Consider the following 21639-nt stretch of genomic DNA (forward strand, 5'->3'; position numbering starts at 1 on the left):
AAGAAATTGTCCCCTGATTCCAGTCACAATCCTAGTTCTGTGATTCGAACTTGCCGGTCACCCTTTCTGATCATGGGTCTCATCTGAGAAGGGGCTACAGAGCAAGAGTCTTAAGAGCACAGTTGTACAGGCCAGGCTCCTACAGGGTTAACGATGCAGGAAGCTTTTCCTTGTATTCCTGGTGAAACTTAAGTCAGATGTATTAAGGAAGCTGGAAACGAAGTGCACTTCCTGGGCTCAGGTGTGCCAGGCTGGTCACATAACCCTTGCCTTACTGGGCATGGACATGTCCCAGAAGGGGACTAGTAAACACTAGATGTTCTTGATTCAAGCAAGTGAGTAAGAGTAACCCATTTCCTAGAGGAGGGTTAGGAAAGAGGTCAGGAGTAAAGGTTAAACGTTGTGATAGGATAGGAAGGGACAGAGTCAAGAGAATGAGATGCAGATGGACTTAGAGGATGTGGTGAGGACCATGGAAAGAGCCCTATCCTCAGGGAGATACCCTGAGGAACCTGTATGGACTGACCCCTTGGAGGGAGTTGGGACAGAGATTAAGCAACTATAGAGGACAATAGGTCCCCAATCTGGTTTAGCCTCTCCATTCTCTGGGCAGCTCTGCCTACCACAGGGCCTCCAAACTTCCTCCCTGGGAAAGGGGATGAGATAGAAGGATTTGGAAGATGCTCAAGTGGGTGGGATCTGGGACCACTGAATACAAGCTGAGACTAGACTCTGAACTAAACATCTGGAAATTTATGGTCAAATAAAACCAACGCTCAAACGCTAGTCCCAGAAAAATAGCAGACTCTGGTGTGGTGGCACACACACCTTGGATGCCAGCAGGGGATCTCCATGAGTTCAAGGCCAGCCTGGTGTACAGAGCAAGTCCCAGGATAGCCAGGACAGCCAGGACTAGAGACAAACAAAAACACAAAAACAAACAAGCAGAAAGGCACAGTTCCTGTCAAATGCATACATTTTATTCTTTTCTTTATATATAAAAGGCAACAGTACATTGTTGATTGGGGGATTAAAGGAAGGAAGACCCTTTTAAAAAGTGGAGTTTCCCACCCCTATTCCTAAAACTGTAACATATATATGTATGTATATATTTATATATTTAAAAAAAACAAATTATGAAACTTATGACCAGGACTTTAGCCCCTCCCAATGTCTATCTTATAACAGAAACATATTACATACACAGCCCCTAGTTGAGGATCACAGCTCCAGATGTGAGCTACGCCCCTCTTATGCCTCCCCCGCTCCCTAAGCCTAGAAGTCCATTTCGAAAACTCAGTAGACACATACATACTTAGAAACGCACTCCTGGGTCCACCTCCACACTGGAGTCCCTGAAGCAAGTATACTGTGGCACTTTCCTGACTCACTCTCTCCCTTCCCCTGGGTTCCCTTGAGCTGCTAGTTTGTTTTGAAAACTTGGTCCCTTGCCCTTGCTTTCAGCCTGGAGAACAGCACACATACACTTGCTCTCTCTCTCTCTCTCTCTCTCTCTCTTTCTCTCTCTCTCTCTCTCTCTCTCTCTCTCTCTCTCCACATCCTCTTCCTTTTCAGAAACAAGAGGATGTTTGGTCTTACTTGCTATCCTACTTGGGCTTAAGAGGGGAACCTAATCCCCTAGCTGGCAGAGTTCAGTAGGAATTCTGGAGGGGCCATCCAGTGGGGGTGGATACAGGGAGCGTTTTTAGCCCGAGAGGCATCACAAGGGGGCTTTTATGGGGTGTCCCCCACACAGTCAGTGGACACTCAAGAGAGTGAGCAGTGGGGGGGTGTGTGTGTGTGGCACTGCCCACTCAGATCTGCTCCTTGTGCTTCATGTGGGCCAGCTTCACATTCTCTGCCTCAGTGGAAGGCAGGGGCTGCTCCAGGTGGCAGCCAATCATGAGCTGGTACACGAAGACACCACCAATGGAACCCAGGAGTGGAGAGACGATGGGTACCCACCACCAGTTCTGGCCAGTCCTGGAGGGAAAACACTGGTCGTCAGAGACAGGCGGGCAGGAAGAGGGAAGGCAAGCCGAGGTAAGCTGAGTGGGGGCTGTACTTACGTAAAGACTTCTGAACCCCAGCCAGCCAGGGCAGTGAAAAGGCGAGGTCCAAAGTCACGAGCTGGGTTGACGGCATAGCCAGAATTGAAGCCCATGGAGGTCCCAATGACCAGGACCACAAGGCCCACAGTGAAGGCCTCCAGGCCCCGGGGCACAGGGTTGTTATAAGGGTCAACAATGGCCAGCACACACACAATAAGGGCTGCTGTGCCTATGAACTGGGAGAGAGGAGAGAACACGGTGAGGGTCAGCTCCTCTCCCCATGCCCCAGTCCTGCCCTTCCTCTGCCTTGCCCTGATCCTAGCATGCTTGCAAAAACAAGAATTCACTGGGAAGCTCCATGCTTTATAAAAGACCCGGCCGGGGTTGGGGATTTAGCTCAGTGGTTAGAGCGCTTGCCTAGGAAGCGCAAGGCCCTGGGTTCGGTCCCCAGCTCCGGAAAAAAAAATAAATAAATAAAAAAAATAAAAAATAAAAGACCCGGCCACCATGTTCTGAGATTGGGGTTTCGATGAGCTGAGAAATCCTGCTATGATCAAGGAGTGTTTTCCAAAACAAGGCTGTCCCTCCCTCTGCATTTACTTCCCATGTCCCCAATCCATACCTGATCAAAGAAGCCATTGACCATATCCAAGTGTCCAGAGGGATAGGTGGCAAAGATACCAGCTGTGCCATTGGGGCCGGAGACAACAAGCTCATTGCCAGCAAAGGCCCAGATTGCATCTGGTGACAGATTAGACCCATTGTGAGTAAGGGCAGAGACTCTCTTCTCAGAGCTGCCCTCCCAACCCTGCTGGGGGTCATGGGTAAGCACATTACTGTAGAGGCACAGGGGGCGGGACAGGGCGGAGGACCTGAGATTCTGTTGTTGCCTAACTTGTTTCTTTCCCCTAGAGCCCCCAACCTGGGCCTGAGTGTTCTCGAATGAGTCATGAGCCCTGGGCCTGGGCAGGCCCTGGTTGTCATCAATGGGCTTGGTGCCAACGAGTACTTAAAGAGGGAAAGTGCTTGGAGAAGGGCGGGCAGGATGGGGAGTGCTTACCATAGTAGAGCCCAAAAACAATCCCAGCACCCAAGAAGGCCCCGAGGGTCTGTGCCAGTGTGTAGATGGGCAGCTTGATCCAGGGCTCTCGTGCCAGGAAGCACATTGCAAAGGTCACAGCAGGGTTCAAGTGGGCTCCTGAAAAGAGAAGATGGCATCTATTAGCCTGCTACCTTGGGCAGGCTGGGGTTCCCATGTGCAAGTAGGTTCTCTTGGCCTTGATGGCAGTTGGACTATGTCACAGACTGATCTTTGATTCCAAGGTGAGAGTCAAAGGTTCCGTCAAGTCTCTTCCACCCTTGCCTCCAAAGGCCCCAAAGCTGAGGTGCTGTTAGTGCCTGCACTTGGCGGTGCCCCCTCCCTCTCTGCTCTCTTGGAAGTGGTGTTGGGGACTGAGAACTGAGGCTGGCATTAAGGCCTTACCAGACACTTGGCCAGCCACCAAGATGGCAAGGGTGACAGCGAAGCCAAAAGCCAAGTTGATGGTGAGGAAGCCACCATGGGTCCCTCGGCTGAGCACCACTTGAGCCACGGAACCACAGCCGAACATCTGTCAGACAAACAAAGCAAATGAAATTCCATTGAGATTAGCCCTGACTGCCACCACACGGAAGACTGGAGGTCCTTCCTGGAGTATAACCCAAATCCCTCCTGCTGCAATTAAGTCCCAGAAAGAGGGGGCATGCAGAGCCCTATGTGAGAGTAATGGGTATATGACTGGGGACATCTACTGTTTTTTCTTGTATCCCAGAAGGGTATGGGAGGGAGCCATCAGTATAGGAGTTTCTGCCTGCCCTCCAGATTGGCACACAGGTAGGAAATACCCCATCATCCCAGACTCTTCCAGAGCTGAGGTCACAGTGGAGGGAGTGGGGGACATGGAGATTAGAGAACAAAAGTGAGGCTGGATCTACTCCTGCATCCAGAAATGTCTGCCCATCTGACCCTCACATGTTCCTCACCCACACCCTCCCTGTTCACATCCGTCCCTCCCTTCTCCAGCCCGAGGCCTCCAGGATTCCCACTCGAGAGTCCTAAATACAAGGTTTTAAGTGGCTCTTCTCTCTAGGTCCAGTGCGATCTATTCCAACCCTTCCGCCTGGGATAGAGGGACTAAAGGGTGCCGCGAGTTCAGCATGTACAGAACACGATGTATGTGTGAAAATACTCTCCACCAGCCCAGCCCGGGGTTTCCTGTTCCGGTTCTCCATAACTAAAACAAGGCTATGCTGAGCCAGGCCTGATCCCTGCACATCCCAGGGGCCAGCCTGGTCTACCGAGTGAGCTACGGAACAGCCAAGGGCTAGGGAATGAGACCCGGTCTCAAAAACAAGAAAGTGCTGTGCTGGCCAGCAGGCTGTGCTCCATTAACTCCAATGGGGCCAAGCCTGTGTCCCGAGTTGTTAAGCGCTGATTGTTATCTCACTCAGAAAGATGAGGCAGGGAAGCCAGTGGCCGTGATGTAGGTCAAAGGTGTTCAGGCAGGTGAGAGCAAAGGTCAGAGATTGTGAGAGTAGGGGGTGGAGGCATGTGAAGGTCGGGGTGCTAGGTCCAGTCAGACCCTGGCCAGAGCTCTTTCTGCCTGAGGCCCGGACCTGGCTCTGTGCCAAGGGGCCTTGGAGGGAGGAGCTACCAAAGCCAGTTCCACCACCTTGGGGCTAATCTTCCTCTTCCTTATCCTCCCTCTCACCCACCTCCAGGTTCTTAGCCAGCCCCTCACCCCATATACCACCTAACTCTATACCTCAGAAAAAAGGGGCTTTCCTCACCCCAAAGTCAACCCGGGTCCCGATGCTAAGGTCCCAAGTCCCCAGCACAGGTATACAAGCAAGCCCTCAGTCATCAGGGGGTCCACTAGGTTTGCTCTCCCCTCTCCCTAAGTTCTGCTTTTCACTGACACCTGATACGTCACCTCTACCTGAGCCTGAAAGCCTTCACCACAAATCCAGCACCCTCTTTTTGTGGTCTGGGTTAAGCTAATTGATCCTGGGACTCAGAGGGGACCGACTGTTCTTCTTATAGTGGAGTAGCTCTGAGAAGTGGAAAGGGATAAGGAGGCCCCTCTTTGAAAATGTAAGACATCCTCCCTTGTCCTTGCTGCTCCTGAACAGGTGGTTACTCACAAATCAAGATAGGAAACAGGGAACCGCCAAGGCAGGAGGGTGATAAGTGCCCCCCTCCACTCCCTTCTTGGCACAGAGGAGAGGGGGAGTGGGGACAACTGATAGGCTACTAGTCTATGAAGTCAGAGGCGTGTTCGGCTGTCTCCACGTGTAGCCTGTCCCACTATGATCCCTCACCAGTTGACTGATCTGCGTTACCCAGGACTGGGCCTGTTGCTGGAACTCAAGTAACCTACCCATTGCAACGGGACAACTGAATTCAGAAGAGACTCAGAAAAACAAATCAATGGATGAAAGTCAGAGTAATGGGACAGGAAACGAAAACCTGGAAGTAATGCCTGTCTGACGGAGAAGTAGGACAAGTTACCCAGAACTCAAGGCAAAACTGCAGACACACAGAGCTCTCCTGTTAGGGCCCCGTTTCCTTCCACAATCCCTATCTTCATAACATTCCCTTCTTTTTTTTTTTCCGGAGCTGGGGACCGAACCCAGGGCCTTGCTAGGCAAGCACTCTACCACTGAGCTAAATCCCCAACCCACATTCCCTTCTTCTGATCTTGCTGCTTACAGCCCAAGAGGCCTGCACTCTCTGCCCCTACCTGTGGTAATCCGTCCTCACTTCACTGCAACTTTTGGACTTTCTGAGGCTTAATTATTCATTAGCGGCCAGACACCCAAGACCCAAATAACTTAATAGGGGTGTTCATTTGCCTCTGTCTCCACTGTGTCCTCTGCCTGGAGTTCTGGGAAGACCGGGAAGTAAGAAAAAGGGCTGAAGGTCCTACACTCAGGGGTGACCCTTCTGCAGCCTTGGTCTTGGTCTCGGTCTCCAGGGGTTAAAGGCAAAATAGCAGAGCTGTTCCTGGTGAGCAACACTGTCACAAAGTGAGTTAGAACTGTCAAGACTGTTGAAGGCTTTGGAGGTCAGCTTGACCCTGAGAGTTAAGCCTCGGGAGCAGAATTGGGGAAGTGGTCTTGCTTGCCTTGAAAAACTGTCCCTGGAGTGAATAAGGAGTTGGGGACCACGGAGTGCTGAAAATAGAAAAGGCTGCTCACTCCCCTGCACTCACCACAAGGATGAGGGTCCCCAGGCACTCCGCCAGAGCCTGGCGAAGCAGCCGGTAGCGGATGTGGAGCATCTCCCCGCAACGGTTCATCAACTCCTTCTGTCGACCCATGGCGAGGCAGGCGGCGGCGCGGTCGGTCGGGCGTGCGGGTGCGAAGTGGCGAGCGCAGGGCACAGAGAGCAGCGGCCGGGAGCGCAGGTGGCGCCCTTTTATATGTTTATGCGCCCGCTGCCGGCCCCGCCCGCGGAGCCCCACCCGCCGAGCCCCGCGGGGGCGGAGTGCGGCCACCACCCTCTGCCTAGCCTGGAGGCGCTGGTGAGGACCCGGGGTGACAGTTGCAAGGAGGGTCCTAAGGAGCTTTAAGGGTGGGTTGGGCAGGATTCTTAGGGGAATGAGAGTTGAACGGAGAGAACTGAAATACTGTGAAAAAGGAAAAAGCAGTCTCCTGAGCCTCGTGGGCATCGTCTCAGGCTGTTACAATGGAGGGGAACCACCTTGCTACAAGATGACTGGATAGAACAGGTCTTCTTCAATCTGGTGGCTGAAAAGGAGGCTATGGGCCCCAAGCGAGAAGAGACCTCACAGTGCCGACCCTGGTAGGCAGATGTAGGCTGAGTTCTAACCAGAATTCGCCAGCCCTTCTTGTGCTCTGGGAACACGTCACATGTTGAGTGTGTTGGTTAGCATGGCATATGTCCTGTGTGCCTGGCACACTACCTGTGCCGCGCCACGTGCGGGCTGGGATACCTGGGTTTTTCTCCTTGTGGACCTTCCTCTATTCCCTCGGCTCCAGAGAATGAGCTGAAGATGTCCCGACATGCCACATGCGACATCATGCCAGCAGGGTGAATGCTAGCTGTTTTTAACTCTCTCCTTCCCCACTCCCATCCAAGTAAATCTACCCTTTTAAGTAATTAAGCTGGGGCCCAGGAAGTGGCTCAACAGGAATAGGCACACCGTGGCAGCCTGGCGACCTGAGCTCAATCCCTGAAACCCACAGGAAGGTGGGAGAGAACAAACTCCACGCGTTCATAGTGGTGCGTGTGCACACACATACATCATCATTCTTTTTTCTTTTCTTTTTTCTTTTTTTCTTGAGACAGGGTCTTACCACGTAGCTCTGGCTGGTCTGGAACTCAGAGAGATCCTCCTGTCTCTGCCTCCCAAGTGCTAGGATTTGAACAAAACAGGAGCCACTACATCTGGCATAATTAATTCTTTTAAAAGAGAGATTAAACTGAACCAGGTATCACGGCACATACCCATAATCTCAGCCCTCAGGAGCTAAGGCGGGAAAGTTGTGGATTTGGAATCAGTCTAGGCTTCACAATAAGAACCTGTCTCAAGGGGTTGGGGATTTAGCTCAGTGGTAGAGCGAGCGCTTGCCTAGCAAGCTCAAGGCCCCGGGTTCGGTCCCCAGCTCTGAAAAAAAAAAAAAAAAAAAAAAAAGATTTAAAAAAAAAAAAGGGGGCTGGGGATTTAGCTCAGTGGTAGAGCGCTTACCTAGGAAGCGCAAGGCCCTGGGTTCGGTCCCCAGCTCCGAAAAAAAAAAAAGAACCAAAAAAAAAAAAAAAAAAAGAACCTGTCTCAAAAAGAGATCTTTAACCAGCTACTTGAGAGGGTGACAGGAAGCTTACAAGTTCAAGGCAGTCTGTTTTACACGGTGAGTTCAAGGCTAGCCTGGGCAACTTATTGACAACCTGCCTCAAAAACAGCTGCGGGAAGGGCTGAAGAGGTGGCTCAGTGGTTAAGAGTGAACTATTCTTATAGACGACCCAAGTTCAGTTCCCAGCATCCACATTGGGTGGCTCCTCACCAACACATACAGGAGGTCCTACACCTCTGGCCTCTCTGGGCACCTTCACCCAAGTGTGCAAACCTACATACAGGCACATAATTAAAAATAATAAAAATACTGGGCTGGAGAGATGGCTCAGTGGTTAAGAGGACCAACTGCTCTTCCAGAGGTCCCGAGTTCAAATCCCAGCAACCACATGATGGTTCACGACCATCTGTAGTGGGATCTGATGCCCTCTTCTGGTGTGTCTGAAGACAGCTACTCATATACATTAAATAAATGATATTTAAGGGGTTGGGGATTTAGCTCAGTAGTAGAGCGCTTGCCTAGCAAGCGCAAGGCCCTGGGTTCAGTCCCCGGCTCCAAAAAAAAGAACCAAATAAATAAATAAATAAATAAATAAATAAATAAATAAATAATATTTAAAAAAAAAAAGTAATACTCCTCTCACTTCAATCCCGGTCCTGCCCAAAAATAGAGAGACTATGTCTCAAAGTCTAGGAGTCTATGTCTCAAAGAGACTATGTCTCTCGAATATGGAGAGAGATTATATCAAACTGTAAAAATGTCTGATCTGTCAGAGGAGCATGATCGGAACCACTGCTCTCAGTATTGCCTGCCTGCCTTCCTCCCTTCTTTTTCTCTTCCTGCTCCGGCCTGGAGCATGGCATCCTAAGCATGTATTCTGCCATTGAGCGCCACCCCGACCCAGTGCTGCGTTTACTTATTTATTTATTTATTTTGTTTTGGTTTGTTTTTGGTTTGTTTGGTTGATTGGTTGATTTTGTTTGTTTTTGAGACAAGGTCACACAAATCGTAGCCCAAACTGCCCGTGAATTCACTTTGTAGCCCAGGCTGGCCTCCAACTCTTGACAATCTTTTACCTAAACCTCTCAAGTGATGGGGTTACAGGCATGAACCACTATACACAATCTAATGCTTCATTTAGTAACTGGGCATAGTGGCCTGAGACCTGCTCCCTTACGACTGGGAGAAATGTGGGTGTTTTTCTCCCATAGTCTATGTAGAAGCGTTCATTGCCAGAGAAGACCAAGAAACTACATTTTTCAGAGGACTTAATCTGGGGGAGCTAAAGGCCCTGGGGACTTGTCCTCTGCAGAACGGCTGTCAGAAACCAGGATTACCATATGAAAGGAAGAGAGGCACCAGGCCTATAATCTCAGCACTGGGGAGGTGGAGACAGAAGAATCAAGGTCACTCTTGGTTACCTTGGCTACTTGTCTTGGTTGAGCACGTGATGAGCATGAGACCTTTGCTCAAAAAAATAAACACAGTGAGGGAACTAGCAGTTTCTTCTGGGCCTGAGGAGCCGAGGTTAGGGACCCACATGATGGAAAGAGAGGTCAGAGGTCATGGCCTCTGACCTCCACACATGCACTGTGGCATACCCCTCACTCTAAATAAATAATGGACAAAAATACTAAAAGAAATAAAAAGCCAGACATAGTGGTGTAGCAAACACCTTTTTTTTGTTCTTGTTTTTGTTGGCTTTTTTTTATTTTAAAGAGTTATTTAGGGGCTGGGGATTTAGCTCAGTGGTAGAGCGCTTACCTAGGAAGCGCAAGGCCCTGGGTTCAGTCCCCAGCTCCAAAAAAAAAAACCAAAAAAAAAAAAAAAAAAAAAAGAGTTATTTATTTATCTGAGTATGCTGTAGTTGTCTTCAGACACACCAGAAGAGGGCATCAGATCCATTACAAATGGTCGTGAGCCACCATGTGGTTGCTGGGAATTGAACTCAGGACCTCTGAAAGAGCAGTCAGTGCCCTTAACCACTGAGCCATCTCTCCAGCCCACTATTCAGGTTTTGATTGAGGGTTAGAAATAGAAGCTAGAACCTGGAGGACAGAGGAAGAAAGAAGTGGGAGAAGGGAGAAAAGGGGGAAAGAGAAGGGACCTCAGCTTCGAGAAAACCTTGTAGATGTTTGCTAGAGAGCCTAGCTAGATTGCTGAACCATCACTCCAGACCCCTGGAAAACATTTGTAATCCCAGCTCATGGGAGGAAGAGGCAGGGAGATTTCTGTGAATTTGAGGTCAGCCTACATGACAAGCCTGTCAAAGTTACATGGTGAGAACCTACCTCGAAAGGGGGGGGGGGAATAGAGAAGAAAAACCTAATCTGAGATTTAGCAATAGATTCACAACTGCTCAGGCACATACATGCATACACATGTACACACACATGTACACACACACACACATACACACAGCCAGCTTGTAATTTACATTCTTGCCTACAGACACTTCACCTTGCTTAAGGGATTTCATTTAATAAGAGCCTGCCCACAGGCTCACAGGTGTGCAGAACCAATATCTGAAGTGTCTCACAGTCCTTGGCCCAGAGAGCTGCCCTTTTCCCAGACACCCCTCCCCCCCAGGCTGGGAGGCTCCATCGTGAATCAGGCAGCCATCACTGAGTCCCTGCCTGTTGGCTCTGTTGTCAACCTGTGACTCAAGACAGAACACTAGGTGTCTGGTGCCAGAGTTCCAGCTTCGGTTTGTGGGAGTGGAGACCATCTCCTGCCAGGCGACTCTCTGCTCTCCGCCCTGGCTGTGCGTTTAGGACTCTCACTGCCTCAGGTGGATCTGCAAAGACTGCAGAAGGCAGGAACTTTTAAACATGAAAAGGAGACAACTTGGGTTGGGGATTTAGCTCAGTGGTAGAGCGCTTGCCTAGCAAGCGCAAGGCCCTGGGTTCGGTCCCCAGCTCCGGAAAAAAAAAAAAAAGAAAAGAAAAGGAGACAATTTCAGTCCCAGTGCTTGGGAGGATCTGAGTTTGAGGCCAGCCTGGTCTACATTAGGCTCCAGGACAGCTAGGACCACATAGAGACCATGTCTCAAAGCAAAGGAGACAAGAACCCAGTTCTCAGGATCCCAACCCCATCTTGTCCTTCCTAGCCTGCCACTAGCAGAGATTGGCCCAGGAACCAGAGCAAAGGAAAACGCAGGCACAGGCATGTATGTTAACATGTGTACATGGTGCATGTATGTTAACATGTGTACATGTATGATATGTCTACCTGAGTGTTATGAGGGCCCTGTACCATGTACCCAGTTCACATAGGAGTGAGTGCGGAAGGCGGGTACAACCTGGGGTATGTGGGTCTTATTCTCATGGAGCTCCGTTTGCTTACATGTGAGCAGTTCTACACACTCACCGTGTGTCCGTGACCCTGTGTGTCACTATGGACGTACCTGTCTAGAATCCTGGGGCTGCAGATCGATACAGAGCACCTTTTTGACACCCTCCAGACAGCCCTGGGCCAAGGCACACAGCTTAGTAAGCTACATAAGGCAAAGACTTTTTTCCCTCTGTGACAAGGGTTCTCTGTGTAGCCCTGGTTCTCTTGGAACTCACTCTGTAGACCATGCTGGCCTCACACTCAGAAATCCACCTGCCTCTGCCTCCTGAGTGTTGGGATCTTAAGGCCCTGAGTCTGTTTTGTCTCCTTCCTCACCACATAGGACCATGACTCCATGTAATTCCACCAAACTCTTTTGTATCCATGGCTATGGTAGACGTACATATCCAAACATAGGCCCTCTAGATGGGTAGGGTTAGAATTAGGACAGTAGAGATGGTTAGACTTCGTACTCACTGATGGACAAGAAAGGACTCTACTGGAAGGAAAGGAAGAATGTCTTCCAAAAGTCCCTTTTACCTGTCAGCTCTTCTTGCACATAGGATGCAAGAGAGGATGAGGGACGTGTGTTCAGAAGTGCCAGGCTGGCCTGAATGTGGGGTAGAAAGGGACTCCCTTGTTCCCTGCTGAGTAACTCTGGGGCATCATTTTCAATGTAGTTAATGTGACAGGTATGTGCCCCCTACCCCCCAACCCACATACAGAAGAAAGTCACAACAAAGAAAAGGCACCTTGCAAAGTTAGTCCCAACCCTCTGAGTTACAGCTTACCTGGCATCCTCTGGGCTCTGCAAAAGGGAGCCAAGATTAAAGGCAAGTGGCCAACCAGCTCTTCTGAGAGCTCTTGAGAGGCCAAGAGGAGGCCCTGCCTCCTCCTAGGGCGTCTTGAACAAGGCCTATGTCTCACCTAGGCTGAGAGGCTGAGTTAGGGATGGGGCATGGACAGCCCATCCTGCTGTGGGAGGCCATGACTCCTCTAAGGTGAACTGGGGGAGTGGGTTCCCAGCCTAGGGATGGGCAAGTCTGAGGTGCTGGCTGGGGCCCTTCAAGGGGTGAGGGTGGCATGCCTTTCACTTCCTGCCCCCCAAATGTTTTTGATCTGAATGAGAGCAGCCCAGGGCCTTAAGAGATGGCCCAATGATTAAAAGTGCTTGCCTCTTTGCCAAAGAACTCGGATGCTGTTCCTAGCACGCACATCAGGCGGGTGTCTCACAACAACTTGAACTCCAGCTCCAAAGGTTCCCTGTACCTTTCGCTGACCCCTGGACACCTGCACTCATATGCGTTCATGGTAACTTCTGGGAGCAGGTGCCCAAAGAGGGGTGAACCGGCCCAAGTCCAAAACAGAGCAGAGCAGGTCAAAATAAGTGTTTTAGGTTTTGTTTCCTCCTCCCTCCTCCTCCTTCTTCCTCTTCCTCCTCCTCTTCCTCCCCTCTCCTCCCCTCTCCTCCCCTTCCCTCCTCTTTCTCCCCCATTCCTCTTCCTTCCCTCTCCTCATCCCCTCCTCCTCCCCCCTCCTCCTCCTCCTTTGTTTTTTGTCCTTTGTTTTGTTTTGTTTTGTCTTGTTTTGTTTCTCTCTGTAGCCCTGACTGTTGAACTCACTCTGTAGACCAGGCTTGCCTCAAACTCAGAGATTTGCTTGCCTCTGCCTCCTGAATGCTGGGATTAAAGGGATATGCCACCATATCTGATCTGACTGAAATAGATTTTTTTTTTATTTATTTATTTTTTCCGGAGCTGGGGACCGAACCCAGCCTCTACCACTGAGCTAAATCCCCAACCACTATTTATTTATTTTTTATGTATATGAGTATTTTGCCAGTATGTGTGCTTCTGTACCACTTGTGTGTCTGGTTGCCCTGAAACCCTAAAATAAATCTTTTCAAAAAATCATTTATTTTACTTTTAAAGTGTGTGTGTGTGCGTGTGCGTGTGCGTGTGCGTGCGTGTGTGTAGGCATGCATGTGAACGTAGTTACCTATAGAGGGCAGAAGGAGGCACCTGGAGCTGGAGTTAGTGAGACACCTTATGTGGGTGATGAGAACTGAACTTGGTCCTCTGGATTCTGTATGTGTTCTTCTTTTTTTTTTTAAAGATGGATTTATTTATCATATATGAGTACACTGTAGCTGTCTTCAGACATACCAGAAGAGGGCATCAGATCTCATTACAGATGGCTGTGAGCCACCATGTGGTTGCTGGGAATTGAACTCAGGACCTCTAGAAGAGCAGTCAGTGCTCTTAACCGCTGAGCCATCTCTCCAGCCCAATATTGAATCTTCTTTTTTTCTTTTCTTTTCTTTTCTTTTTTTTTTTTTTCAGAGCTGGGGACCGAACCCAGGGCCTTGTGCTTGCTAGGCAAGTGCTCTACCACTGAGCCAAATCCCCAACCCCTGCATGTGCTCTTAACTGCTAAGCCATTTCTTTTCTTTTCTTTCCTTTTCTTCCTTCCTTCCTTCCTATCTCTTTCTTTCCTCTTTCTTTTTAAAATAGATTTATTTATTTTATATATGTCACTGTCTTCAGATGCACCAGAAAAAGGCATCAGATCCCATTACAGATGGTTGCGGGCCACCATGTAGTTGCTGGGATTTGAACTCAGGACCTCTAGAAGAGCAGTCAGTGCTCTTAACCGCTGAGCCATCTCTCCAGCCCCTTTTCTTTTTTTCTTTTCCTTTCTTCTGTTCTTTCTCTTTTTTTCAAGACAGGGTTTCTCTATGTAGCCCTGCCTATCTTGAAACTCTGTAGATCAGGCTGGCTTCAAACTCACAGAGATCCTCCTGCCTCTGTCTCCTGAATGCTGAGATTACAGGCACTCATGGCCATTTCTCTAGTCCTAAAATAAATCTTAAAAAAAAAAAAAAAAAAAAAAAAAAGCCGGGCTGGAGAGATGACTCAGTGGTTAAGAGTACTGCTCTTCCAGAGGTCCTGAGTTCAATTCCCAGCAACCACATGGTGGCTCACAACCATCTGTAATGGGATCCGATGTCCTCCTCTGGTGTGTCTGAAGACAGCGACAGTGTACTTATATATAATAAATAAATCTTAAAAAAAAAAAAACAAAAAAACAAACGGGGTTGGGGATTTAGCTCAGTGGTAGAGCGCTTGCCTAGGAAGCGCAAGGCCCTGGGTTCGGTCCCCAGCTCCGAAAAAAAGAACCAAAAAAAGAAAAAAAAACAAAACAAAAAACAAAAAAACTCGGGCTGGAGGGATGGCTCAGTGGTTAAGAGCACTGACTGCTCTTCCAGAGGTCCTGAGTTCAATTCCCAGCAACCACATGGTGGCTCACAACCATCTGTAATGGGATCTGATGCCCTCTTCTGGTGTGTTTGAAGACAGCTACAGTGTACTCATATACATAAAATAAATAAATCTTTAAAAAAAAAACTATTAAAAAAAAAGCCAATTGGTGGTGGTGCATGCCTTTAGTCCCAGCATTCAGGAGACAGAGACAGGCAGGTCCACATGAATTTAAGGCCAGACAGGCCTACAGAGAAAGTTCCAAGCCAGCCAGGGCTGTTACACAGAGAAATTGTCTTGAAAAACAAAAAAGGAAGAAAAAGAAGAAAAGACAGACAGGAAGGAAGGAAGGAGGGAGGGAGGGAGGGAGGGAGGGAGGGAGGGAGGAAGGAAGGAAGGAAGGAAGGAAGGAAGGAAAGGAAGAAGAAGCAGAGGTGAGGGAGGGGAAGAAACATAAAAAGCAACTCACTCTAGAGTCCCCTAAGGCTCCCCAACTCTTAACCATCCCCAGAGCAGCAACAAAGGGAGGCACAGTGGCACAGGCCTTAAATCCCAGCACTCAGGAGACAGACACACAGAGCTCTGGGAACTCAAGGCCATCCTAGTCTATAGAGTTCCGGGCCAGCTAAGATGACATAGAGAAACCCTGCCTCAAATAAAACGGAACAAAGCAATCCAAAACAAAACCAAACAAGAGTAGAAGGCTAGCGGGACGGGGTAAGAGAACAGAGGGAGAGAGAACCAGAGGTCTGAGGCCCACGGGAAGCAGGGACCACTGAGGCCCCTCTGCACAGCCCTCTTTCCAGAGTGTGCCTCTGTTAGGTAGTGCCTGATTCTGGGCACTGAAGGCCAGCGGCTGACTAGGCTGCAACAGAGAATGGGGAATAGAAATGAATCTGTCTGCTCTGAGCGTCCCCACTCTGGAAGCCCAGTGGGCAGTTCATCACGTACTAGCAGAATCACTCCCACCTCCAGACAGCTGAGGTGGCCCAGAGTCCACAAATACAAATCCTTTTTGGTGCCTTTATAGATGCCTTAAGTTGGACTTCAGGAAAACAGGCCATTTAGTCTATATCCCCAGGACTCTCAGGTCAACTACTGGTGCCCCTGAGCAGCTCTCAACACCCTCTCACAGGACACTAGAAAATGAGAGTGAGGCTGGAGGAACACGATGGGACAAGGCCTGGAGCCCTTGCTAAGAAGCCAGAGTTGTAGGGACTAGGCTGGTGGGACAGAGACCTCTGACAGACCCAAAATCTGAACTTAACATGGGCTTCACAACTGATCCTTGGAGGCCCCCGAGAGTCTCAGTTTCTTTAGTTTCGCAGAGGTTTCGTTCGGAAGCACATCTAGGGCTCTGTAAGAGTCGGACAGCATTAGGGATATCTCGGGCTTAGTGTCCCACACCCTCATCAAGGGTCATGCCCAAAAGCTGGATCTTTGGCCACGTGTGTACATGTGTGACTATCCATGTACATCCAGGTACATGCTTAGGCAAGTATGCATGCTGTGTGGATGTTGGTGAGGATCCACGTGTGCATATGTATACCCATGGGTATATTCATGAGTGCCCATGCTAGGACCTGGTCTGAGTCTGGTGTTTAGAAAAACCAAGGATAAGTGGAGGGGAATCTGTTGAGGGTTCTGCAAACAAACTGCTGAACATTTAGGTCTACCCTGTGCCAGCTGTTGGGGAAAGGAGTTAATATACGGAGATGACACAAACCAAGCCATCCCTGGGAGCAGGCTAGGTGTCTGCAGGGCTCTAGCTCGCCCCTCAGGAACCCCAAAGCCCTACTTTCTGGCTTCCCCAATTCCTTCTCACTGACAGGAAAGCTTATGGGGCCAAGAAGCCTCTTCCAGAAGACGAGAGGACAAAACCAGTGAAGAAGATGGAAATGCTCACAGGCTTCCTGGGTCCAAATTGGAGCCGAGAGTTGGGTCAGTGCCCCATTCCTGCAGCCAGGAAAAGAAGGCTAGACTAATTGGCTTCCTGCAGAAGTATGCATGAATGGGGTGGTTCTAAGTGAGACATATCAGATGGCCGGATGATCATCTGTCTAGCAGGGAAAGAGCAACCACAGAGAGGCTAGAGAGGGAGGTAGATGGTTTGGGACTTTACGCTAAGAACCTAGAACTCATGCAGGAGCCAGGGGTATTTAAGTTGTGCTTGTTTGAGCTCCGGGGCTCTGAGGGAGTGAGACTGATGCAGCTGAGGGGAAGAGTAGGAAAGCCAGAACCTCTGGCAGATGCTCACCCACCAGAACAGTGGCTAATCAGTGCTGCGAAGAAGGGTTTAAGCATTTGCACTGGGAAGGGGCTCAACAGCTGTTTAACGTAGGATGGGTAGGAGGGAGAGGGCTCGAAGCCAGGAGGCCCAGGAGGAGCCATAAGGGAGAAAAAAGAGCTGATGCATGGAAGTGGCCTGAGGAAGAGATGATTGAGGAGGCGGGCGGGCGGAAGTGAGGTCTGAACGGGGACTGGCAGGACAACAGAAGGTGTATTCCAGGCATTTCACAGGAGGAAGCACCACATGAGACATGCCACAAAGGCTACCCTCGTACTGCCTGAGTCTCAGGTCCTCCTCTCAAGTCAGCCCGGGCTGGCTGCTAATGCAGCGTAGCTCCTAGGTGCCGCAGAGGGAGAGGACCCACGGGGGAGAGGGCAGGATGCATCAGGAAATCTTGTAGTTAGAGCCCCAGAAGTTTCTTCCTAAGAGTCTCTAGATCCGTGGGCTCAGTGGGCTGATAATTTTGGAGACGGGAGGGGGCGTATTGTGGAGGGACAATTAGAGAAAAGTCAGGATATCGTATCTGCCTGTCTTTTTCGTCGACACTGTCGAATGACGGGTGGAAGGGGGAGGGGGCTAGATCTCAATGCTGCCTTTTAGTCAGGGCCCAATCTTGACCTCTTCAGTCCCTGGGAGCCTCGAGGCCTGTCCCGTGGAACAGAGGGCACCTAGGCCTTGCTTTTGAGGAGCAAATGTTTAGGCTTGAGCAGAGGCGCAGCTGAGAATCCTTTGTCCCCTCCCTCGACTCTGACCATCGAGGTCTTGGCTCTAAATTATATTTTAGGGCCTGGGAAAAAGCTGAAGGGAGCTTTCAGGCCAGAAGAGAGAAGTGGTCGTGTGTTTCCCTCCTGGTCTGCCTTCTGGGCAGACCTCCATGCCTTTCTCTCTTTTACTCTCTTCACAACATCTCTCACCTCACCTCATCCCTTGGCCAAAAGGTTAGGCTCAGCGCAGCTAGCGTAGCTTTACCCCCCAACTCCCTGTTTCCCTAGACAAGTTCCTGCACGGCTGAACGTCACACAAACCACAAGACCTGTATACCCCACCCACCTCTCAGAACTTGAGGAGCGAGAGGAAGTCTCCTTTGGAACACCCCTTTTCTTGGTCTCACTTAGTCCCCAGGGCAATATGAGGTGCCTCCTCCTGCTCTGAACCAGGGGAATGGGCAGAGCAGCCTTTCCCGTGAAGGGTATGGGTGACTCACGTGCCTCACGCTTCTCCTCTCCCTTATCACTCAGCTGGATTAATGCTTGACTCACAAAATAAGTACCGGATGTCAGGGAGGGGGGTGTCATGTATATTGGGGAGAGGCTAGTTAGCCCAAATCTGACTTAATAAGACTTCATTGAGCATAACGTGATGCACAGACCCTGGGTTTTAGGGGGATTTGTGCTTTTTCTTCCAAAGTAAGAAGCTGGGCGGAGGAAAAGGGGTCATCAGCTAAGAAGATTTGGACTGAGAGGAGGTTGGCCATAGAAAGAAATTCTATGTTGCCAGAAAGAAAGGCCATTTCAGAATTTATCACAGTGAACAAGAGAAGAGTCAAAGGTGAGAACTTTGAAAGTCTAAACATCCCCTTCCCAAAGGGAAGCCTTTCTCAGAGCCACAGGAAGGAGTCCATGCTTCCTACTGCTTGCTTGGGAGCTTTTTTCTTCCTGATAGGCTCTGTCAGGAGCCATCTAGGATAGTCTAAGACTAGGAGGCGGCCTTCCTGGAGGCGGCCCACCTGTTTTGCATGGTCTATAATGGGTGAACTGCACTGCAAGGTTCCAAAGAGACTTCATCTCAGGGTTGCTTCTCACAGTGATACACCTTTGCTGTCATTATAAATTAATATAATAATCACTGGAATTCCTGATTTGATTACAGTAATTTTAGGAAGAAAGCCTTTAGAGATGGTCTTAGTTGTTAGAATCAAGACTAGAATGTGTCCACTCTTCATATAGTAAATAAATGCTGCATAATAAGAAATACAATGAGTTTTCATAATTACACTGAAGAGAGAAATAGGCTGGGGGGGGGGGGGAATTTGTGTTCAAGGAAAAACATTTAGGTCCAAGGATAAGGCCACAGGTGTGCACCTTGATAAGGCAAGGCCATGTAAAAACTGTTGCTCTGAACTTATAACTAACCTACAAAAGGAAACACTGCTCTGAAGTTCTATCAGCATCCTTCTGAAACTCCCTTTTTTATGTAACATTGTATCTCTGAGGTAATTTTCTAAAGAACTTTTTTGTCTAAGAAGTTATAAAAAAAAAAGCCAGAGAAAAAGAAATACAATTTCTGGTTGAACTGTTTGGCTTGGGAAGCTCTGCCTCATCCATCCATCCATCCAAATGTATGTCTGTATGTATGTGTGTATATGTATGTAAGTATGCATGAATACTTGTGGAGTGTATGAGACAGGTGGTTGAGCTGTGACTGTGTAAATGAGAATGTGTGACTGTGTAAATGAGAATGTGAATGAAAGTGTAAAGGTGAATGTATATGTACACATTTGCCTATATAAAGCATCTTAATTTTTTCCTTTCCTTCCTCTCTGGTTCACAAAGAGTTAACCAGCCTTTTAGAAGGGAGTGATATCTATATCTATATATCTATATATCTATATATATAGATATATTTTTTTTAACTTAGCTCCCCAATGCTAGGCAACAGGTATTAATGGCCCAAGCCACTTCTTCTTCTTCTTCTTCTTCTTCTTCTTCTTCTCCTTCTTCTTCTTCTTCTTCTTCTTCTTCTTCTTCTTCTTCTTCTTCTTCTTCTTCTTCTTCTTCTTCTTCTTTTTCCTTTTTCTTTTTTTCCGGAGCTGGGGACCGAATCCAGGGCCTTGTGCTTGCTAGGCAAGCGCTCTACCACTGAGCTAAATCCCCAACCCAAGCCACTGATTTTTAACCATAAAATTAGCCAGAAAGTTATCAGCAAGCATTCGGTAGTTAGAGAGCTGGAAGGTCCGAGACCACCAGTCTTTAAAACTACCTCTACATCCAGTTTCAAACCATCCCAGGCTGGCTGGCTCCCCACACTCCTCAAGCCCAGATCTCCTCATTGGCAGCGATTGCTTGTGAAGGCAAAAACAAGCCCTGTGTACACAGACACAGGCACATAGATATGTGCATGTAGCCCTCGTGCATGAGGAACAGATACATCCATCACGCCATGATCAGACTCTCCATCCAAGGGGATGCTCTAGCATCTGCAAGGTTTTCTGTCTACAAGGTGTTTCTCGGAGTTGAGGTCCCTTTCTTCTCTCCTCCCTTCTCCCACTTCTTTCTTCCTCTCTCCTCCAGGTCCTAGCTCCTATCTCCAAACCTCAACCAAAACCTGAACAGCTTGGGAGCTGGAGAGATGGCTCAGTGGTTAAGGGCACTGACTGCTCTGCCAGAGGTCCCGAGTTCAAATCCCAGCAACCACATGGTGGCTCACAGCCATCTGTAATGGGATCTGATGCCCTCTTCTGGTGTGTCTGAAGGCAGCAACAGTGTACTCATATATATATATAAATAAATCTTAAAAACAAACAACAACAACAAAAAATACCCAAAGCAAAAGCTCCCCCTTCAGATGCCTCAGCGGACTGAGACATGAATGCCCAAGCAACTGTCATCCTGTACCACGGCAAGGAGCTAGGGCAGTGCCACCTCTTTTCTTTTTGTTTTTTTTTTTTTTTTTTTTTTTTTTTGGTTCTTTTTTTCAGAGCTGGGGACCGAACCCAGGGCCTTGCGCTTCCTAGGCAAGCGCTCTACCACTGAGCTAAATCCCCAACCCCACCTCTTTTCTTGAAAACAGGTTGGAGCTGCCATGTGAGGGATTTAGATGAAAGCTTAGGCTTCCTGCTCTGTGTCTGGCGAGAGCAGGAAGGAGTGGTTAAGGAAGGTTTCTGAGATCTCGGCGTCTTCCTTTGCCACTTGGGCATGCAGAGGGCACTGCATGTAGATGGCAGGAGTGAACCAAGCCGAAAGGAGGCCCAAGCCCTGGTGGCACTGGTACCTAAACCTCTAGTACCACGTGCTACAGGCCTGCTACAGGGCACACTAGCCATCCCTCCCGACAACTGCATTTGTACAAGGACCTGAGGCTCTGGGGGTAAAGCAGAATGGTTTTGAAATGAGGCCAGAGGAACTTACAGGAACCAAGGACAAAGGGGGCAGAGACAAGTCAGAGGTGACCACAGACCATGGCTACAGGGCCTTGTAAGTGATGTGAACTACAGCGCACAGATGCTTCTTCACAAGCGCACCACGGAACAGAGATGTACATAATCAGTTCAAGTCTGGGCGGAGCTGTCTAACGACAGCAGGGACAGAATAAAGACCACAAAGGTAAAAGAGGAGACCAGAGTCCCTGAATGTGGCTTCTCGTGATGCTCACCTGCCACCCACCCAAGTCCCTACACAACTGGCCACACCCAGCGCTGAGCCTGAATCCTCATGCAGATTGGAGGTCAAAGTGGTGGTGCCGACCTTTAATCCCAGCACTTGGGAGGCAGTGGCAGGCGGATCTCTGAGTTGCCCCAGCCTGGTCTACAGAGTGAGTTCCAGGACTCACTTGAGAGACCTTATCTTAAAAGGGGGTTGGGGGAGGAGTATCTCCTCCCATGATTATATAACCACATCACATGGTAATGATTATATAACCACATTTCCACACATAAAATACGGAAGCCAAGCCAGGCATGATGACACGTACCCACCATCCCAGCATTTGGGAGGTAGCAGAATTCACTTATACACTGAGTTCAGGGCCATCCTGGGCTACATACAACTGTCTCAAAAGTCTAAGAAAAAGTGTAGAAGCCAGCATCTAACAGTGTTAAGTGTTAGTATGCATTCATACATGTAATAAATCA

General features: G+C 49.1%; 1 protein-coding gene across 1 annotated transcript; it reads right to left on the minus strand.

Annotated features, from left to right (window-relative positions):
* Nucleotides 1–958: 958 nt before the first annotated feature.
* On the minus strand, nucleotides 959–6477 carry Aqp3 (aquaporin 3 (Gill blood group)). The gene is made up of 6 exons (NM_031703.2): nucleotides 6305–6477; nucleotides 3535–3661; nucleotides 3112–3249; nucleotides 2674–2792; nucleotides 2070–2287; nucleotides 959–1983 (listed from the first exon to the last, which is right to left on the minus strand). Exons 1-6 carry the CDS (start codon nucleotides 6410–6412, stop codon nucleotides 1815–1817), a joined length of 879 nt encoding a protein of 292 aa, NP_113891.2. The 5' UTR covers nucleotides 6413–6477; the 3' UTR covers nucleotides 959–1814.
* Nucleotides 6478–21639: the final 15162 nt, after the last annotated feature.

Source organism: Rattus norvegicus, chromosome 5 (genome assembly GCF_036323735.1).
Source record: "Rattus norvegicus strain BN/NHsdMcwi chromosome 5, GRCr8, whole genome shotgun sequence".
In the NCBI taxonomy this organism is placed as follows: domain Eukaryota; kingdom Metazoa; phylum Chordata; class Mammalia; order Rodentia; family Muridae; genus Rattus; species Rattus norvegicus.